This window comes from Symphalangus syndactylus, chromosome 10, assembly GCF_028878055.3.
Source record: "Symphalangus syndactylus isolate Jambi chromosome 10, NHGRI_mSymSyn1-v2.1_pri, whole genome shotgun sequence".
NCBI lineage: Eukaryota > Metazoa > Chordata > Mammalia > Primates > Hylobatidae > Symphalangus > Symphalangus syndactylus.
The window spans coordinates 10,380,687-10,396,456 of record NC_072432.2 but is presented as its reverse complement, the minus strand read 5'-3'; the positions used below and the strand labels follow the sequence as shown (position 1 = coordinate 10,396,456).

Sequence of the window (15,770 nt, the reverse complement as noted above, 5' to 3'; positions counted from 1 at the left end):
ATAGTTATCAGGTTTTTGGCTTGTTACTTTTTGGTAGTAACTTATAAAACTGGCTGGAAAAGACAAATAAGGCACTGTTTGCATGTTACAAATTATACCCAAAGTCCAAAAGCTGTTAATAAGAAATCCTCCAATAAAACCACGTCATATTTTCTTTTTTATTTACACTCACATCAGGATTACAACTTTATCAGGACTGCACCTTGATCAGGAAGGGATGATTCTCTTACAAGGCTAGTAAGAAAGAAACAATAGATTTGCTGATAAAAAAGTAACGCATTTTAAAATTTTAACTTTAATTTTTAATTGAGGGCAATATTTTAAAGAAATGCTCATTAGTTATTCCTTTAAATTGTGTGTGTGAGAGAGAGAAAAATGAAAATTAGTCATTTCAAATGCTGCAAGATACAGTAGGAACATCATCATGGCACAAACAAAAAAGAGCTGTGTAGCTAGAGGTTTCTATAGTCTTATGTAAAGTCACAATTTGTTCTACAATCTCTTTGAATAATTTATGTCTCATATACAGAGATTTGGAATAGCAAAAATACTTCAGAGAGAAATTAATGAGTGTATCATGACTACATAATAATTTACTTATGAATTTTCTTAGATAAGAAATGGTTGAACTGGATTTAATTTTTATCACAGCCTGTGTAAGACTGCCTCTGTCCCTCCTCTCACATGCCATTGGTTAGCCAGCAGACAGTGTGCTCAGAGGCATTGCCAGCTCATTGCTCTTACAGCCTGTGAGAGAGGAAGAGAGAAACATTTGCCAGCCAGGCCAGTGACAGAAATGGATTCGAAATACCAGTGTGTGAAGCTGAATGATGGTCACTTCATGCCTGTCCTGGGATTTGGCACCTATGCGCCTCCAGAGGTAACAATAATGTTTATAGTGTTGAGAGTTGAAAGGAGCAAAGCTAGAGTAAGTGGAAGCTGACCGGGTTGTCAGGCTTGTGTTCCTGTGTTACTCTGCATGACTCCCCTTTAAATGTCAGTCTTTGTTCTGCAATGCCGTCTTGTCACAGGGTCATCTACTGCTTATTTGGGGCACTGTTTTGTCTTTTGTTGATGTTTATTTCACAGCTTGTCAGAGTCTATAAAACTCAGCAGAAAGAATACGGCCTGCCTGCTCCCTCTCTTGAAGATTGATTGCAATGGGAGTGGTTGCTCTGTTTCTTTGTATAGTTGAACAGATATTTACTTCTTCCAAGAAGACACAATTCAGAGGAAAGTTTATGTCAAAAGTTAGTGGGGACGTGGTGCATGAAATCTGTTGCGAGAGTATCACTGTTCTGATGGGCGGCCTTGAGCACCACACTGTAATACTAGACCTGGACTAAAGGGAATTTCCCATGTACTATTTGCACCTCTGGGAAAATTACCTGAAATAATACAATATCCTCATTTTAAGAAAAAAAAAAAAACTAGAACCAAACAAGGAAAATTTAAATTCTTTGTCTTTGTTAATATGGGTGAGATCTGTATCAAAATATTGTAACAGAAAAATTTCTTTTTCTTTGACAAGAAAATTAATGGAATATATTTTATTTTCTAGATTTAGCTATTTCTACACTGGAAGAAAACTTGTATCTCAAGACTGTCTTGGGAATACAATGTATGTGAATAGGGACTAGTTACATAAAATTTGAGTCTCACATTTCTCATCTATAAGATATAAGGAGTTACAAAGGGACATTTTGAAGACCATTGACAGGAGTGGTTTCCTTTGTAATATAAATTTTCATGGAGAGGAAGTAAAGATGAGGACACCACTGAAGCTTCGGCTTTGGTAAGCCTTTGATTGCTCGCACAGCGAAGAGAAGATCAAGGATGGTATGAGGAGTGGGCTGTGAGACCCAGTACCTAGTTCCTTGTAATTCCATGGGAGAAAGAAAGCCTCTGAAATACTTTCAAGATGGGCAAACAGTTTGCTTTGTTTCTGTTTTTGTCATTTAAAAGATATACTTTCAAATCTGTATCCAAATTTGTTACGTAAGTCAATAATTGTAAATTTCACTGCAATCATATGTTTCCTAAAAGAGTTGCCTTGAATTTATGGAGCTGAACCCCATTTTGCTAATCACTTACTCCCTGCAGTCTATTTCTTATACAAATCAATATCCTTAGAGTATACATCTTCACTCCTAGTATTTGGTTCTGTTATGCAGACAGAATGGCCAAAGGCTGGGTAGAAAAGATCTAACATAATAGACTGCTATCCATAGATATACCTATTTCCAATATAAACCTGCTGGTATCTGAGAAAGCGGGTTTCTCCCTATTTCCTAGCTGATAAGAATGGTGGCTCTACGTAACCGTTTGCGGGGTTTCTGTGCACCTGCTTTCCTTTTGGAGACTGGAAGTTTTGTGTCTGCCAGGCAGAGTGAGTCAATGTATCCAGTCCCAGGCAAAATCTTAGTAATGGAGTATGTAGAGAGCATCTCTTGTAGACAACAGTTCACATACGTTGACAAAATATGATGCTGGTAAAGTCAGTGTGTTCTGTGCAACACGGTGGGAGAGGAATCACAGGAGCTTACACTGTGTTCCTTCATAATTCCTTCCATGTGGCTATTTCCTGGTGTTAATTTCACCATACTAAAAATAATTAAGATTATGTCTATAACTATATGTTGCATCCTGTTAATTTTTCCAAAAAATCACTGAACGTGAAATTGTTTTGGGGACACTTCCAAGCTAGTGGTCAAGCAGTGATTTTTCTGGGACTGCAGAAGTTCCTGCTTTGCCCAACCCTTATTACTAAGTGGGAAAGACCTAGGCAGACTCGGATGGGCTTATGCTTCTACATACAGAGCTCATCCAAGAAAGTAGGAAAAGCTGATTTTTGTGAACGTCGCTGCTTGTGCCTGAACTAACTCTCAGGCACATTAGTCAGAAAATATTACGTTTGGTTGCTTCCCCAGGTTCCTAAAAGTAAAGCTCTAGAGGCCGTCAAATTGGCAATAGAAGCCGGCTTCCGCCATATTGATTCTGCACATGTTTACAATAATGAGGAGCAGGTTGGACTGGCCATCCGAAGCAAGATTGCAGATGGCAGTGTGAAGAGAGAAGACATATTCTACACTTCAAAGGTACTGTGCCTATAATGAGCTTGTGTGCACGTGTATTTATTGTGACTGTGTGGAGGTGGCAATTCTATGACTGGATCCATAGTTGAGGGTGAATTGTGCTTATTCATTTCAATTTTTTCACACTTACTCATGTATTAAAACTAATTATCAAAGGCAGGAAGTGAAGATAGCTTTCTCATCTTTGCAGTGTTCCAAATCATGACTTCAAAGTGCCTTTACTTTTTGAGCTCAGCACAGATCAATATGGTTTAACACAGACTATAGAATGAGAGATAATCTTAATCATATTATATTATTTCTTACCTCCTGGGTGAGTTTCTTACACTTGTTATGATTGTCAGTTTCCATTATTATGTTGATCATAGAGAGAGAGAAAGCAATATAAGAGAGCTCTGTGAGTATAAAACAATGATGCCTACATTGTTTTAAATTGCATCCAGCCCAGGTTAACATATTAAAAACTGTGTTTGCCTCCTCAGTTTCTAAACCACAAAGATACTTAGTCTTGCCCATTGGGCTGAATAGATGAAATAATTACACCACTAACATGAGTTGTAAAACTTACCAAAGATAATTCAGATAATGGGTATGCTTATGATTTGATAACAACTTTTACCTTTTGGGTAATTTCACTCTTTCATTCAATATATGTACTAACTATATATCCAACATATTATAAAGTTCATCAGGATATGGCAGAACAAAAGGCATCACAAGAAGAGAGAGAATAATTTTGCCTGTGCTCATTAGTTTTGAAGTAGTAGAAAATGTCTAAATATTAGGTGGAGCAAACTAGTAAAATTGGCTCAAGTTTTCATTACACAACTTCCTTTCTCAAACCTCTGCAGCTTTGGAGCAATTCCCATCGACCAGAGTTGGTCCGACCAGCCTTGGAAAGGTCACTGAAAAATCTTCAGTTGGACTATGTTGACCTCTATCTTATACATTTTCCAGTGTCTGTAAAGGTAGGCAGCTTGTGTGATCAAATTAATTTCACTTTTGTTGTCAGCATAAATATTGTTTTCATGGATATTTGAACTAAACATTTTCTTAGGACGACATAGGGATTATAACATGGAAGAAGAGCCCCAAACCTAACTCCTAATTCCTTTCTATGGAATACATTTTGAATCCGTACTTCGTGATTCATGTCTACAAGAAAAGAGAGTGCAGAATCCTCAAAGCCTCTGCCTCAAAAACTTGAGGAAATGACAATCATCTCCTTGAAGGCACAAGGTCTTAGTTATGACTCCTGATTTCACCTCTTGGGATGTTCACAGACACAGAGTTTCATGAAGCTGTGGTGTCCAGAAAAGCTGCTGCACATAGGATGCACAATGAGTTTCCATCTTCTTGCCTCTTTTCAAGGTGGGAGAACTCAGTCCGGGAGTGTCTTAAACTACAAACCTTCAGGGGAAACCTTGTTGCTTCTGCTTCCTCTCTTTTCACACTAGAGTTTTTATTTTTGCTTAGCCATGAATTCTTGTGTCATTCATAACTTTTGCCTTAAGGTACTGAAAACTAGTCAGGCTAGTTAATGCAAAAGGGTGTATTAGATATGATAATGGGAAATCCAAGCCATGGCTACATTAAGAATTTGATAAAAACTCTAAAAATATATCCTTTCTCCATCCTTATCCCTGCTTTATTACAAAAGGCTTTTTAAATATTTGTTCCAACCTTTTTCATTGGTGGCATTTATGGCTTTGGAGCACTTTAAGGCCCATGTTCATTACTGTGAGCTCTTGTGCATCTCCTAATTTCCAAACTAGCCTTGAAAACACCTCCATTGACTTCATGATTGCTTCATGGTCCTGTTCATGGAAGATCACATGTTCAGGGAGATAAACAACTCTGATAGTAGCACCTGGGTCAAAAGTACAATCCATTATACCTGGATATCAAGGTCTTTTGCAGTTGAAGAGAGGTATTGCCACAGAGAAAATTATAGGAGCAGAAGAAAGTCAATGAAAGTCAATGATGGCACTCCATTAGTAACCAGAAAGATGGTATTTATTTATACATACAATAGTTGTAAGAGATTAGAGGAAGCCTATCTCCTGAAGACATTCCTTATACCTTCATATGTAGTACACTTTGTACATATCATTCTCTGGAGCATTGCATCACCTACCTCATGGAGGATTAGTGTCATTAAATGTACCTCAGAGCATGGCTATGTGTGGAGAAATTGACTTGTGACATCTCTAAACTGACTGCTTCTACTTCAGCCAGGTGAGGAGGTGATCCCAAAAGATGAAAATGGAAAAGTACTGTTTGACACAGTGGACCTCTGTGCCACATGGGAGGTGAGTGTTTGGAGGTGAGAGAACAGATAAGAAAGATGAGACAGGATACATCTGTTTCCCATCTTCCAAGCACAAGAATGGAAAATGCACCATTGGATCAAAAACTTAGGAGCTTTACAAAGGTAGTTTTTGTGAGCAGTGAGGAAAAAGAAATGACAGGCATACAAAAGAGAGAAGTGGAGGAGGAGAATTGGGGGTAAGGAGGACTGGGATTTCTTTCCTTGCCTGTGCATTAATCTCTCCATTTTCCTAAGGAGGAAACAAATTCTTACTCTTGCAATCACTATCTTCTTCCCCAATTTTTCTATTTTATTTTCTCCCTTTTAAGAAGCACAGCTAGCTAGTTTGATTGTCATATCTTGACAGTTGTTGCTTTCACATATCATTCTCTGGAGCATTGCATCACCTACCTCACAGAGTTAGGTAGGTGTAACAGTTCTATGTTACATTTATCTTGCTCTTCAGTCGACTACACAAATGACACCTCACAATTCCTTTTTCCCAGGCCATGGAGAAGTGTAAGGATGCAGGATTGGCCAAGTCCATCGGGGTGTCCAACTTCAACCGCAGGCTGCTGGAGATGATCCTCAACAAGCCAGGGCTCAAGTACAAGCCTGTCTGCAACCAGGTGAGTGCCTTCAGCCTCCTCTCCTTTCTGTTCTTCATGCCCCTCTTTCTGTCCTATTGCCAAGTATCCATTCATTTAGTCCCACTTATCATTGTAAAAGAGAAGATTCTAGAGAGCAAAGTCTCTTCCTAGAAGGGCATGGAGGGCTCTTACTTGTACCCTGCTTAGAAAAGTCTTAGAAAAGATGTTGTAACTTTGATGCTGAATTGTGTTACATTTATGGGAGGTCAATTCGATCAAGGATTCCAAGGATTGTCAATTAGACTCAGGGAAAGGTGGACTTACCCCTAAGCTATGAAAGATGACCAGAGAGTGGATGGGTGAAGGTGATTTGGAGGGAACTGTGCATAGATATGAAGCCATGAAGAGATGGAATGAGCAGTACATAAGGAGACAGTGAGAGCAAGAGAAGAGGAATACTAGATATTTACATGGGTTTCAGATGTCTCAGTGCCTCTTGGTATCTCTGCTTTCACCCTTCTTGACCAAGGGCACAGATGCAGTAAAAATTATCTGCAGACAATGAAGGTCATCCGTGGTAGAAAGAGAAAATGACCTGTTTATGGAGATATCTGTTCACAGTGGATGAAATCTACACTGAGGAAGGTTCAGCAGAACATGGAGCTGACCTATGACTGCCCCCGCTCCTAGTCGGCTGCTCTTCTTTGGAGTCTGTCATGCAATCAGCTGCTTAAACACATCTATTCTCTGTGTGTTTCTTTCATAGCCTAGATAGAATTCCATCTTTTCCTTGAGCCTGACTGGTGATTGCAGGCCTCCTTGATCAAATTGACTGCCCCCAAATGTTACACATATTTCAGCATTAAAATCACCACACCTTTCCCAGTAACTTACATTTTTTTGTTTTATTTTATTTTAAAAACTTAGAGTCAATGAGTAAAGATCAACAGTGGAAATACATAGTGTATAAAATTAGTGAATTTGGTATAACGATATGGTGCTGTGATAACTTAATAAAAGCACTGAGAAATTAATGTGGTTTTAATACTAGTAGTTCCCCAATTTTTTAATATGGCAACTTCCAAACTCTCCAACAATTTGATAAAAATAATACTGGAGACCCATGTTACCATTTATATTCAAAATTATTAACATTTTGCAATGTTATATGGTGTATATCTGCATAAATACATATAATGTTTCTAGAACCTCTTCAAGGTAAATTGTAAAGATGACAATTGACCCCTAGAGACCTCTCAAAGCATGTCACAGGACTGAAGATATTCTCCCAGTTCCAGTGTCATTACTGTATCTAAGAACATCATCTATAGTGCCTTCATGTCATTTAGTATCCAGTCCATATTTGAATTTTTCATTGCTTAACCAAAATATCCTTTGTAGCTCTTCTTTTTTAACCAGAATTCAATTGTTTTTATATTGTTGTATTTTGATATCAGTTAACTTGTTTTTCCCAGTTGTTGGAGGTTTCTGTAAATTAAAAGTTAGATGTGAGTATTTTATTACATTGGCTTAAACCTTTGGGGCAAGAAAATGTTTTTATCATGCTGTGCTTTTCAAATTGCACCACACTAGACTGCATACAATCACAGAATGCCCCACTAGTGGTGAAGGTAGTTTTAAAAACTTGGTTAAGCTAATGATGGTCATATCTGTTGTTTTTAACACATGTTTTCTCTTTAACAATTATTAGTAATCTGCTGGGGGATAATTCTCAACAGAAGAAGTCATATTCCCATGACAAATTTTCACATATGATTGAGTATACATCAGTGATTTGAACTTTTTTGTACTGCATTTCTGTTTTGTTCTTTGTTATTTCTTAGTCGTTATTTCCTTGGGGTTTTTACATAATCATTTACAATTTTAACAACTTGTTTAACTATTCTTACCTGACAATTAACTAAAAATAATTTCTCACCAAGTAAAAATAATAAACTACTATTCCTCTAAGTCAGGGTAAAAGTAAACTTCTTCCTTCAATTAGCAATGTATTGTGAATGTAATTACTGTAATGACCACCATCTGAGTAGACAAATATTGTTCTTTTTCTCATTGTCGCACTAATTACTACAGACTTACGGATTTTTGTGTTATGATTTTTAATTTATTTTACTTATTTTTTAATGCTCACATCTACTCAGCATATATATATATACATATATTATATATATGTGTGTATATATAATATATTATATATGTGTGTATATATAATATATTATATATGTGTGTATATATACATATATTTTATATGTGTGTATATATACACACATATATATAATATACATATATTATATATGTATATGTGTATATATATACATATATTATATACATATATATATACACATTAATATACATATATGTGTATATATACACATATATTATATACATATATATGTATCTGTATACACACATATATTATATACATATATGTATATTATATATACACATATATTATATACATATATTATATACACATATATATATACACACATATATTATATAGATGAAAGAAGAATTTGATCAAAGACTCATGAGGGCAAGTGTAAAAGACAAAAGCACTTGTTTCATAGGGAACCCACTGGTGACATTTGAGATATCAACATACAAACCCATCATACAAAAAGGGAAAGTAATGAAAAACTATGAAAATTATCAGTATTTATGTGTATATGTATATTTTCTAGTTCATCTATTATGTATAGATATATATCACAGATGGCATATATGATCTATATATTATATAACAGATAAATTAGAAAACATACATATACATGTATGCATTTTTGGTATTAATTAGGAAACTAGTTCTTTTGTCTTTTAGACCTGCTCTCATGAGTCTTTGACCAAATTATTGATTTCTGGCATGATTTGATGCCCAAGGCTCAAAGAATCTTACCTCATCCCAGCTCTGAAATTGGCCGTGTCTCCCTCTAGTGGTCAGAGTTATTGAGAGCAGGATAGGGTTCCTAGAGTTGCTTATGCCCAGAAATAGCATTTCTATTTTCTTTTTTTGTTTTTTTTTTTTTGAGACGGAGTCTCGCTCTGTCTCCCAGGCTGGAGTGCAGTGGCACAATCTCGGCTCACTGCAAGCTCCGCCTCCCGGGTTCACGCCATTCTCTGCCTCAGCCTCTCCGAGTAGCTGGGACTACAGGCGCCCGCCACCACACCCGGCTAATTTTTTGTATTTTTAGTAGAGACGAGGTTTCATCGTGGTCTCGATCTCCTGACCTCATGATCCGCCCGCCTCGGCCTCCCAAAGTGCTGGGATTACAAGCGTGAGCCACCGCGCCTGGCCAGCATTTCTATTTTCTTAGGAGAGGGGGGCACAAAATTTATTTTTATGAAAAAGATCATTTCTTGACAATAATATTCTCAGTTCAAATTTAATGCTCTACATTATTCAGCTTCTTTTACTTTGGTGATTTTAATATTAATGTAACTTTTGGATTATCTGATGCTTTTCCATCTTGCTCATCTGCAGGTAGAATGTCATCCTTACTTCAACCAGAGAAAACTGCTGGATTTCTGCAAGTCAAAAGACATTGTTCTGGTTGCCTATAGTGCTCTGGGATCCCATCGAGAAGAAAAATGGTAATAAGAGATACAGGAAGTTTACCTAAAACATCGGTTTGATAAAAAAAATTTAATCAGATCATGCTGTTTCCTGGAGTTCACTCACAGCTGACTTGGGGTGAGGGAAGAATTTGCATTTCTGACAAGATCCCAGGTGATGCTGAGGCTGCTGTTCAGGGGCCTCACTTGAGAAGCTCTGGTGCAGAGTGGACGCCTTAGTCTGTTTAGGGAGCTGCCTAACAAACTGTATCCCCAGCCTCTGGGCTTCAGCATTTCTGCCTTTCCTTCCAGGGTGGACCCGAACTCCCCGGTTCTCTTGGAGGACCCAGTCCTTTGTGCCTTGGCAAAAAAGCACAAGCGAACCCCAGCCCTGATTGCCCTGCGCTACCAGCTGCAGCGTGGGGTTGTGGTGCTGGCCAAGAGCTACAATGAGCAGCGGATCAGAGAGAACATGCAGGTGAGGAGCGGGAGTGTGGGCTTCAGGTCTCCTGCAGTGTCCTTCACACATGTGCTTCTTGTAAGGCTCTCAGGACAGCCTTGGGCCAGCTCCATTTCCCTGTATTTCCTATGCATGAACTCTTTGTGTGTATCATAAGGGTTTCTTCTACTCTACCACAGGAGAGGCAACAGAGGTGGAGAGAAACAGGATGGGATCAGAACTAGAGATTTGGGTTAGCATTAAGTCAGTGATATCCATATCCCTCTGCTGGGGATATGTCCTTTTCTTTATTTTCTATAATGAGGTATTCGATTAGATATTTTTTAGTCTCCAACTCATGGTGGATTTTTCTTCTTGTATATTTGTGTAGTATAAATTCCTTATATTTATTCTCTTAGAATTTTATCTTTGCAAAGTGCTTGTTTAACTCTGCCTTTTTTTTTTTTTTTTGGCAAGGTGGTTGTGTGTCTTTATATTTATGCGTAGGAGACCATATTTATACCAATACCTTAGGTTATAAGACAAACCCACTTAACATAGAGGCTTAATGCAAAAGCATTTATTGAGCTCAAGATTCCATGGTTAGAAAATCAGCCTGGGCTCAGCCTAAACTCAGTCCAGTCCTTCTGTTCCTGGCTGGGCACTCATGTGTGCTCAGGGCAGTGAGGCAGCTCTGCTTCAGGATGTCCCTGGGGCATCTGTGTGAGTGCCCCCCTCTCCCATGCAGTTATTTATCCTCCAGCCATCCAGCCAAGGGTTCACCTCAGCACAGGGCACGACCCCAACATAGTGAATGGACATGTGCAAAGCCTTTTCAGGTCTAGGCTCAGAGCTGCCAACCATTGCTTCTGGGAAATTCTATCACCTAATGCAAGTCAAGGGGTGGGGAAACACACACCACCTCTTATTGGAAGGAGGTGGAAATTCAGATAACCAAGCAAGTGGATACAGGGACATGTGATTGTTAGAGGGCATGTTCCTAATTAATCTATCATTTATATGATATATGTGAAATAATAATAGTTATATGTATGAATATGAATATACATAAATTGATATATTATTTCATATATTCTCAAGAATTCTTACAAGTCTCTAAAGAATTAACATCCAGAATACATACATATATGTATGTTTTCTAATTAGTCATATAGATACATAAAATATACATCATGTATGATATATATTTTAAAACCTATGTCATATATATGACATATCATGTATATGTATATACGTCACTATTTGCTAAAACATTAAGTAAAATAAATGAAGAAATCCATAGGATACTCTGAAATAGTGATACAGGGAATAAGAGAGTAAAAAATGACAATAATGAAACAATTGATGAATCTAGGTAATGGCATTCATTAAATTATTTTAAAAATATTTTTGGACATTAGAAAACCCACAAAACTAAAAGGAAATGTTATGAAAGACTGCAGAAATTATCAGTATTTATACATATGTGTATGTTCTCTAATTCATCTAGTATATATAGATATATGAGATATATGACATATGAGTTATATAATATATGTTAGATTAACTAGAAACCATACATATATGTGTATTTATTCTGGATATTAATTCTTTAGAGACTTGAATGTATTCTTGAAATAACATCTCCCAAATTTTACCTGTGTTGTCATATTCTCTGTGGTTATGTTTTCACAAACAGAAGTTTCTATCCTTCATGTAGACTAATTTTTCATGCCTCTTTCTTGTGGTTGGTGAGTGTTGTGTCTTATCCTATATTGGGAATATCACAATATTTTACTGTGCTATCTTACAAAATTGTTAATATTCTTTCCTTATAAATTTGGTTAATTCTAATGGGATTGACTCTTTAAATATTATGTGAAATAAGGATCCAAATATGCATATCTAATTTTTGAATGTTTAGCAAAATTTCCCACCATTTATTGAAAAGTTCATATTTGCTCACATAACTTGATTTTTTTAACTGTAACATATATGAAATGTCCATGAACAATTATCTGGCCTCTCTTCTATCTTCAGTTAACTTATTTACTTTTCTGTGCTATAATGTTAAAAAGTAAGTTTCACTTCCAGTATGGTACAAATATTTTTCTAACTTCTTCATTTATTTAATAATATCTTAGGTATTCTTGACTAATGTGTTATTTAAAATTTTGAATCATCTTATTAACTTCCACAAGTAAGTAATTGTTTTAGTCTCTCATTGACTCCTAAGTAGCTGGGACTGCAGGCGCATGCCACCACGCCCAGCTAATTTTTTGTATTTTAGTAGTGATGGGTTTCACTGTGTTGCCCAGGCTGTTCTCTAACTCCTGAACTCAGGCAATCCTCCTGCGTTGGCCTCCCAAAGTGCTAGGATTACAGGCATGAGCTACCGCGCTCGGCAATTACTGATAATTTTAATAGTTTTTGATAACTTTTCATTTTCGTTTTGTGGATTTTCTAATATATAGAAATATTAAAAGAATAATGCAACAAATCTTCTTACCTAGATTCATCAAGTGTTACATTGCTGTCATTTTTTACTCTCTTTCTCTCATTTTCTGTGTCACTCCTTCAGTTTCCCTATGGATTTATACACTTATTTGATTTAATGTATTAGAGTAAGTGACATCTTTATGATATTTAGAGTCTCCCAAATTTACATAGTGAGTACCCACACCTTTTGAATGTGAAATCATTACTATTTAGACAATTATTGGCTTGAGTAATGTTGAAAACTAATTTTTCCTATTATACCTGTTCATTGGAGAGATAGATATTCAATGTTATTCATCAAACCTACTAAATTATGCTAGACATTAAAAAATTTGCCTCTAGATTCTTGTGGGTCTTCTAGGTACATGACCCTATCATGTGGGCACAGAGTAAGCTCTGTTTCTTCTTCAGCTTCTTTTGAGATACTCTCTTTGTCTGCAGTGTTGTGCAGTTTCAAAATATTTTATCTGGGAATGGATTTCTGCTTATTTTTGACTGGTTTTCATTGACCACTTGAGTGTTTAGAGAGGTGTTTCATAAATTTTGGAAAATATCAATCTTTTAAGTATTGTCTCTGCACCCTACTGTCTGATGAACTTGGTTGTTCCCAACTGGCAATGATGTAATCTAAAAATAATTAAAGTTTTCTATTACTTTGATAGGTGTTTGAATTCCAGTTGACTTCAGAGGACATGAAAACCATAGATGGCCTAAACAGAAATGTGCGATATTTGACCCTTGATATGTAAGTAATTTTGGTGATGGATGTCCTAATTTATCTTCAGAGGAGGAATGTAGGATGGGTGTTGAGAGTGAACTCCACACCAGGGGCACAGAGGCCAATGTGAGACAGAGGTGAGACAGGAGCTTTCTGGAAGTCTCCTCCTGGATTCACTCCAGAGCTCTGTTCTCTGGCAGGGAGAGTGGCCCGGGTTCAGCGTGGGTCAACCTGTGCCTCTGCCTTCGTGACTCCAGGGAACTTTCCAGAGCAGCCAAGATCGTTGCTGAATCTGCACCTTCCATGTAGGCCTGCCATTTGTACTACTGTCTAGTGTACACACTGTGGATATTGCCCATGTGGTCGCATTAGATGTTTCCGAATCTGTGCTTATATCTTGTTCTTCCCAACCTGCTCAATGTCTTACCAGATCAAAGGCAGTTCCGTCAATCCTGTGGGCCAGGTTCAATTCCCACCTCCTTCACATGGAATTGCTTGCTGGATCCTGTCAATTTAGCATTTTTAATCATTTCAAACCTTTTTTGTGCCTTTCTTTGCGTGTTTGTCCATGAGCCAAACACTGCATTTGCCTCCAGAAAGTCTGTCTTAGTGGAGCAAATAGGAGCGCTTGGCCTTGGTGTTCTGCAATATGGAGATCTCAGTGCAGAGAATGAAGAAGTGTTAAAATCAAATGCAGAGTTTAGATGCAAAAGCACCATTGTTGGTGATAATTTATAACCAATAACAGACGTTTACTATTCCTCTATGTTCTAAGGTTCTAGGATTCGTAGAAAGTCATTCATATAATGAGGGAAAAAGAAGTTATGTAACTGCTGGCAGTAGGGATTTCAACAAGTAATAGAGATGATGAGATAATGGGTGAAAAAACAAGCACAATGGTACATCATAGGTACCCACAATTTGGTGGATATTATTAGTAGTATTTTATTCATTTAGAGGAAAATACAAAATGAAAATAGAGATGATAAAAAGAAAAGGAAAAGTGGCAAGCATTAGAAAGTTTTACAACCAATTAATGTTTTTGGGGATCATAAAATCAATCACTAGTGTTATTTCACAGAACTCAAATATGGTCTGGAGTAAACCACTTGCAAGCTTCCAAGTGTTTGATCTTGGTGTAATCACAAAGGATAGGCTCAATTCCCTAATTAATAAGTTGTAATTGTACATGTGAGCAGTCATTTATCTGTGTCTTTATATTTTGTGTTAATTCTACCCATAAAATGGTTTATACATTGTAGCTCTTTGGATATTGGACCCTATATCAAAAACAACAATTTACATTTCTGAATCTAACCAACTGTGTTGCATATGATAGGCAGGTAGTAATATGTAAAGTAATTAAGTATAATTGCTACCAGTATAATCATCACACTCAAAATTGTTTGTTAGTGATGAGCATATGTCTTGCTTATTCCACTTCAACGTAAGGCAGAATGAGTTTCATTTTTACTGAGAATTTGAAATAGAAAAGGTCAGAATATCTCTTTGCTCTGTTGACAGATGTGAGATCTGTTGTTGAGAGATGTAGAGAAATATGTTTGAACATTTCACTTCGTGTGTTTTATGTGTTAAGTTCCAGACAGGGGAATAGAATTAAATGATTCTTTATTTTGAAAATACAGATATGATAAAGTCACGTTCATTAAAGTAAGAAACACAGATTCTAGAGCAGTTAGAAAAGGAACTTCGTAACATCTAAACTAATGGCAGCTTCCTAGAAATCACTGTGCTACCCGCTAGTAATGGAGTCATTGCCATTCAGAGTATGCATTTTTTTTCTCTTTCCAGTTTTGCTGGCCCCCCTAATTATCCATTTTCTGATGAATATTAACATGGAGGGCATTGCATGAGGTCTACCAGAAGGCCCTGCATGTGGATGGTGAAACAGAGGATGTCTCTATGCTGGTGACTGGACACATTGCCTCTGGTTAAATCTCTCCTGCTTGGCGACTTCAGCAAGCTACAGCTAAGCCCATTGGCCAGAAAGGAAAGACAATAATTTTGTTTTTTCATTTTGAAAAAATTAAATGCTCTCTCCTAAAGATTCTTCACCTACTTTGGTCTCCATAACTTCTATGTTTTCTTTCCTTCTGACACACTAGTGCCCCCAAATTGTGATTTGCCTATATGTTTAGGGCCGGGATGGGAAGATGATAACAACCATTTAAGATTCACTTCTGCAGTGGGAGTGGGTGGAGTTTCACCCTCTGGGAAAGGGGCAGGTGACAGGTACTTATCAGTCAGTGCCTCTCTAGCTCTTCTAGGAAGAACCACACGCAGCATGGAGTCTAGAGGTGAGCCATATTGACCAGCAATTCATGGGCTCCCTCCAGCAGTGCGAGGGTCAGAGTTTCTGGAGCCTTGGGAGGAGTCATCCCTGTGAGAGGGTGGGTTAGGGAAATGGGAGGGCACCCATATGGGAAAGTGATTAGAAGTCAGGTATGAGGAGATTAAATAGGAGAGAGTCAAGTACATCTCTGCTTGGAAAAACATATCAACACCCTTTTTTTAAATCATTATA

General features: G+C 37.2%; 1 protein-coding gene across 5 annotated transcripts; it reads left to right on the top strand.

Annotated features, from left to right (window-relative positions):
* Positions 1 to 613: 613 nt before the first annotated feature.
* On the top strand, positions 614 to 15,304 carry LOC129491832 (aldo-keto reductase family 1 member C1). Of its 5 annotated transcripts, none has more exons than XM_055296395.2 (9): positions 614 to 880; positions 2,931 to 3,098; positions 3,947 to 4,063; positions 5,330 to 5,407; positions 5,913 to 6,035; positions 9,499 to 9,608; positions 9,882 to 10,047; positions 13,170 to 13,252; positions 15,038 to 15,304. In XM_055296395.2, the coding sequence occupies exons 1-9, from the start codon at positions 797 to 799 to the stop codon at positions 15,078 to 15,080; spliced, it is 972 nt and encodes a 323-aa protein (XP_055152370.2). In that variant the 5' UTR covers positions 614 to 796; the 3' UTR covers positions 15,081 to 15,304. The 5 variants fall into 5 exon arrangements, with proteins under 5 accessions (XP_055152370.2, XP_055152373.1, XP_055152371.2 ...); XM_055296396.2 differs by having other exon boundaries at positions 735 to 880; positions 13,170 to 13,229; positions 15,012 to 15,304; XM_055296394.2 differs by having other exon boundaries at positions 735 to 880; positions 5,913 to 6,039; positions 9,503 to 9,608.
* The last annotated feature ends 466 nt before the right edge of the window (positions 15,305 to 15,770 follow it).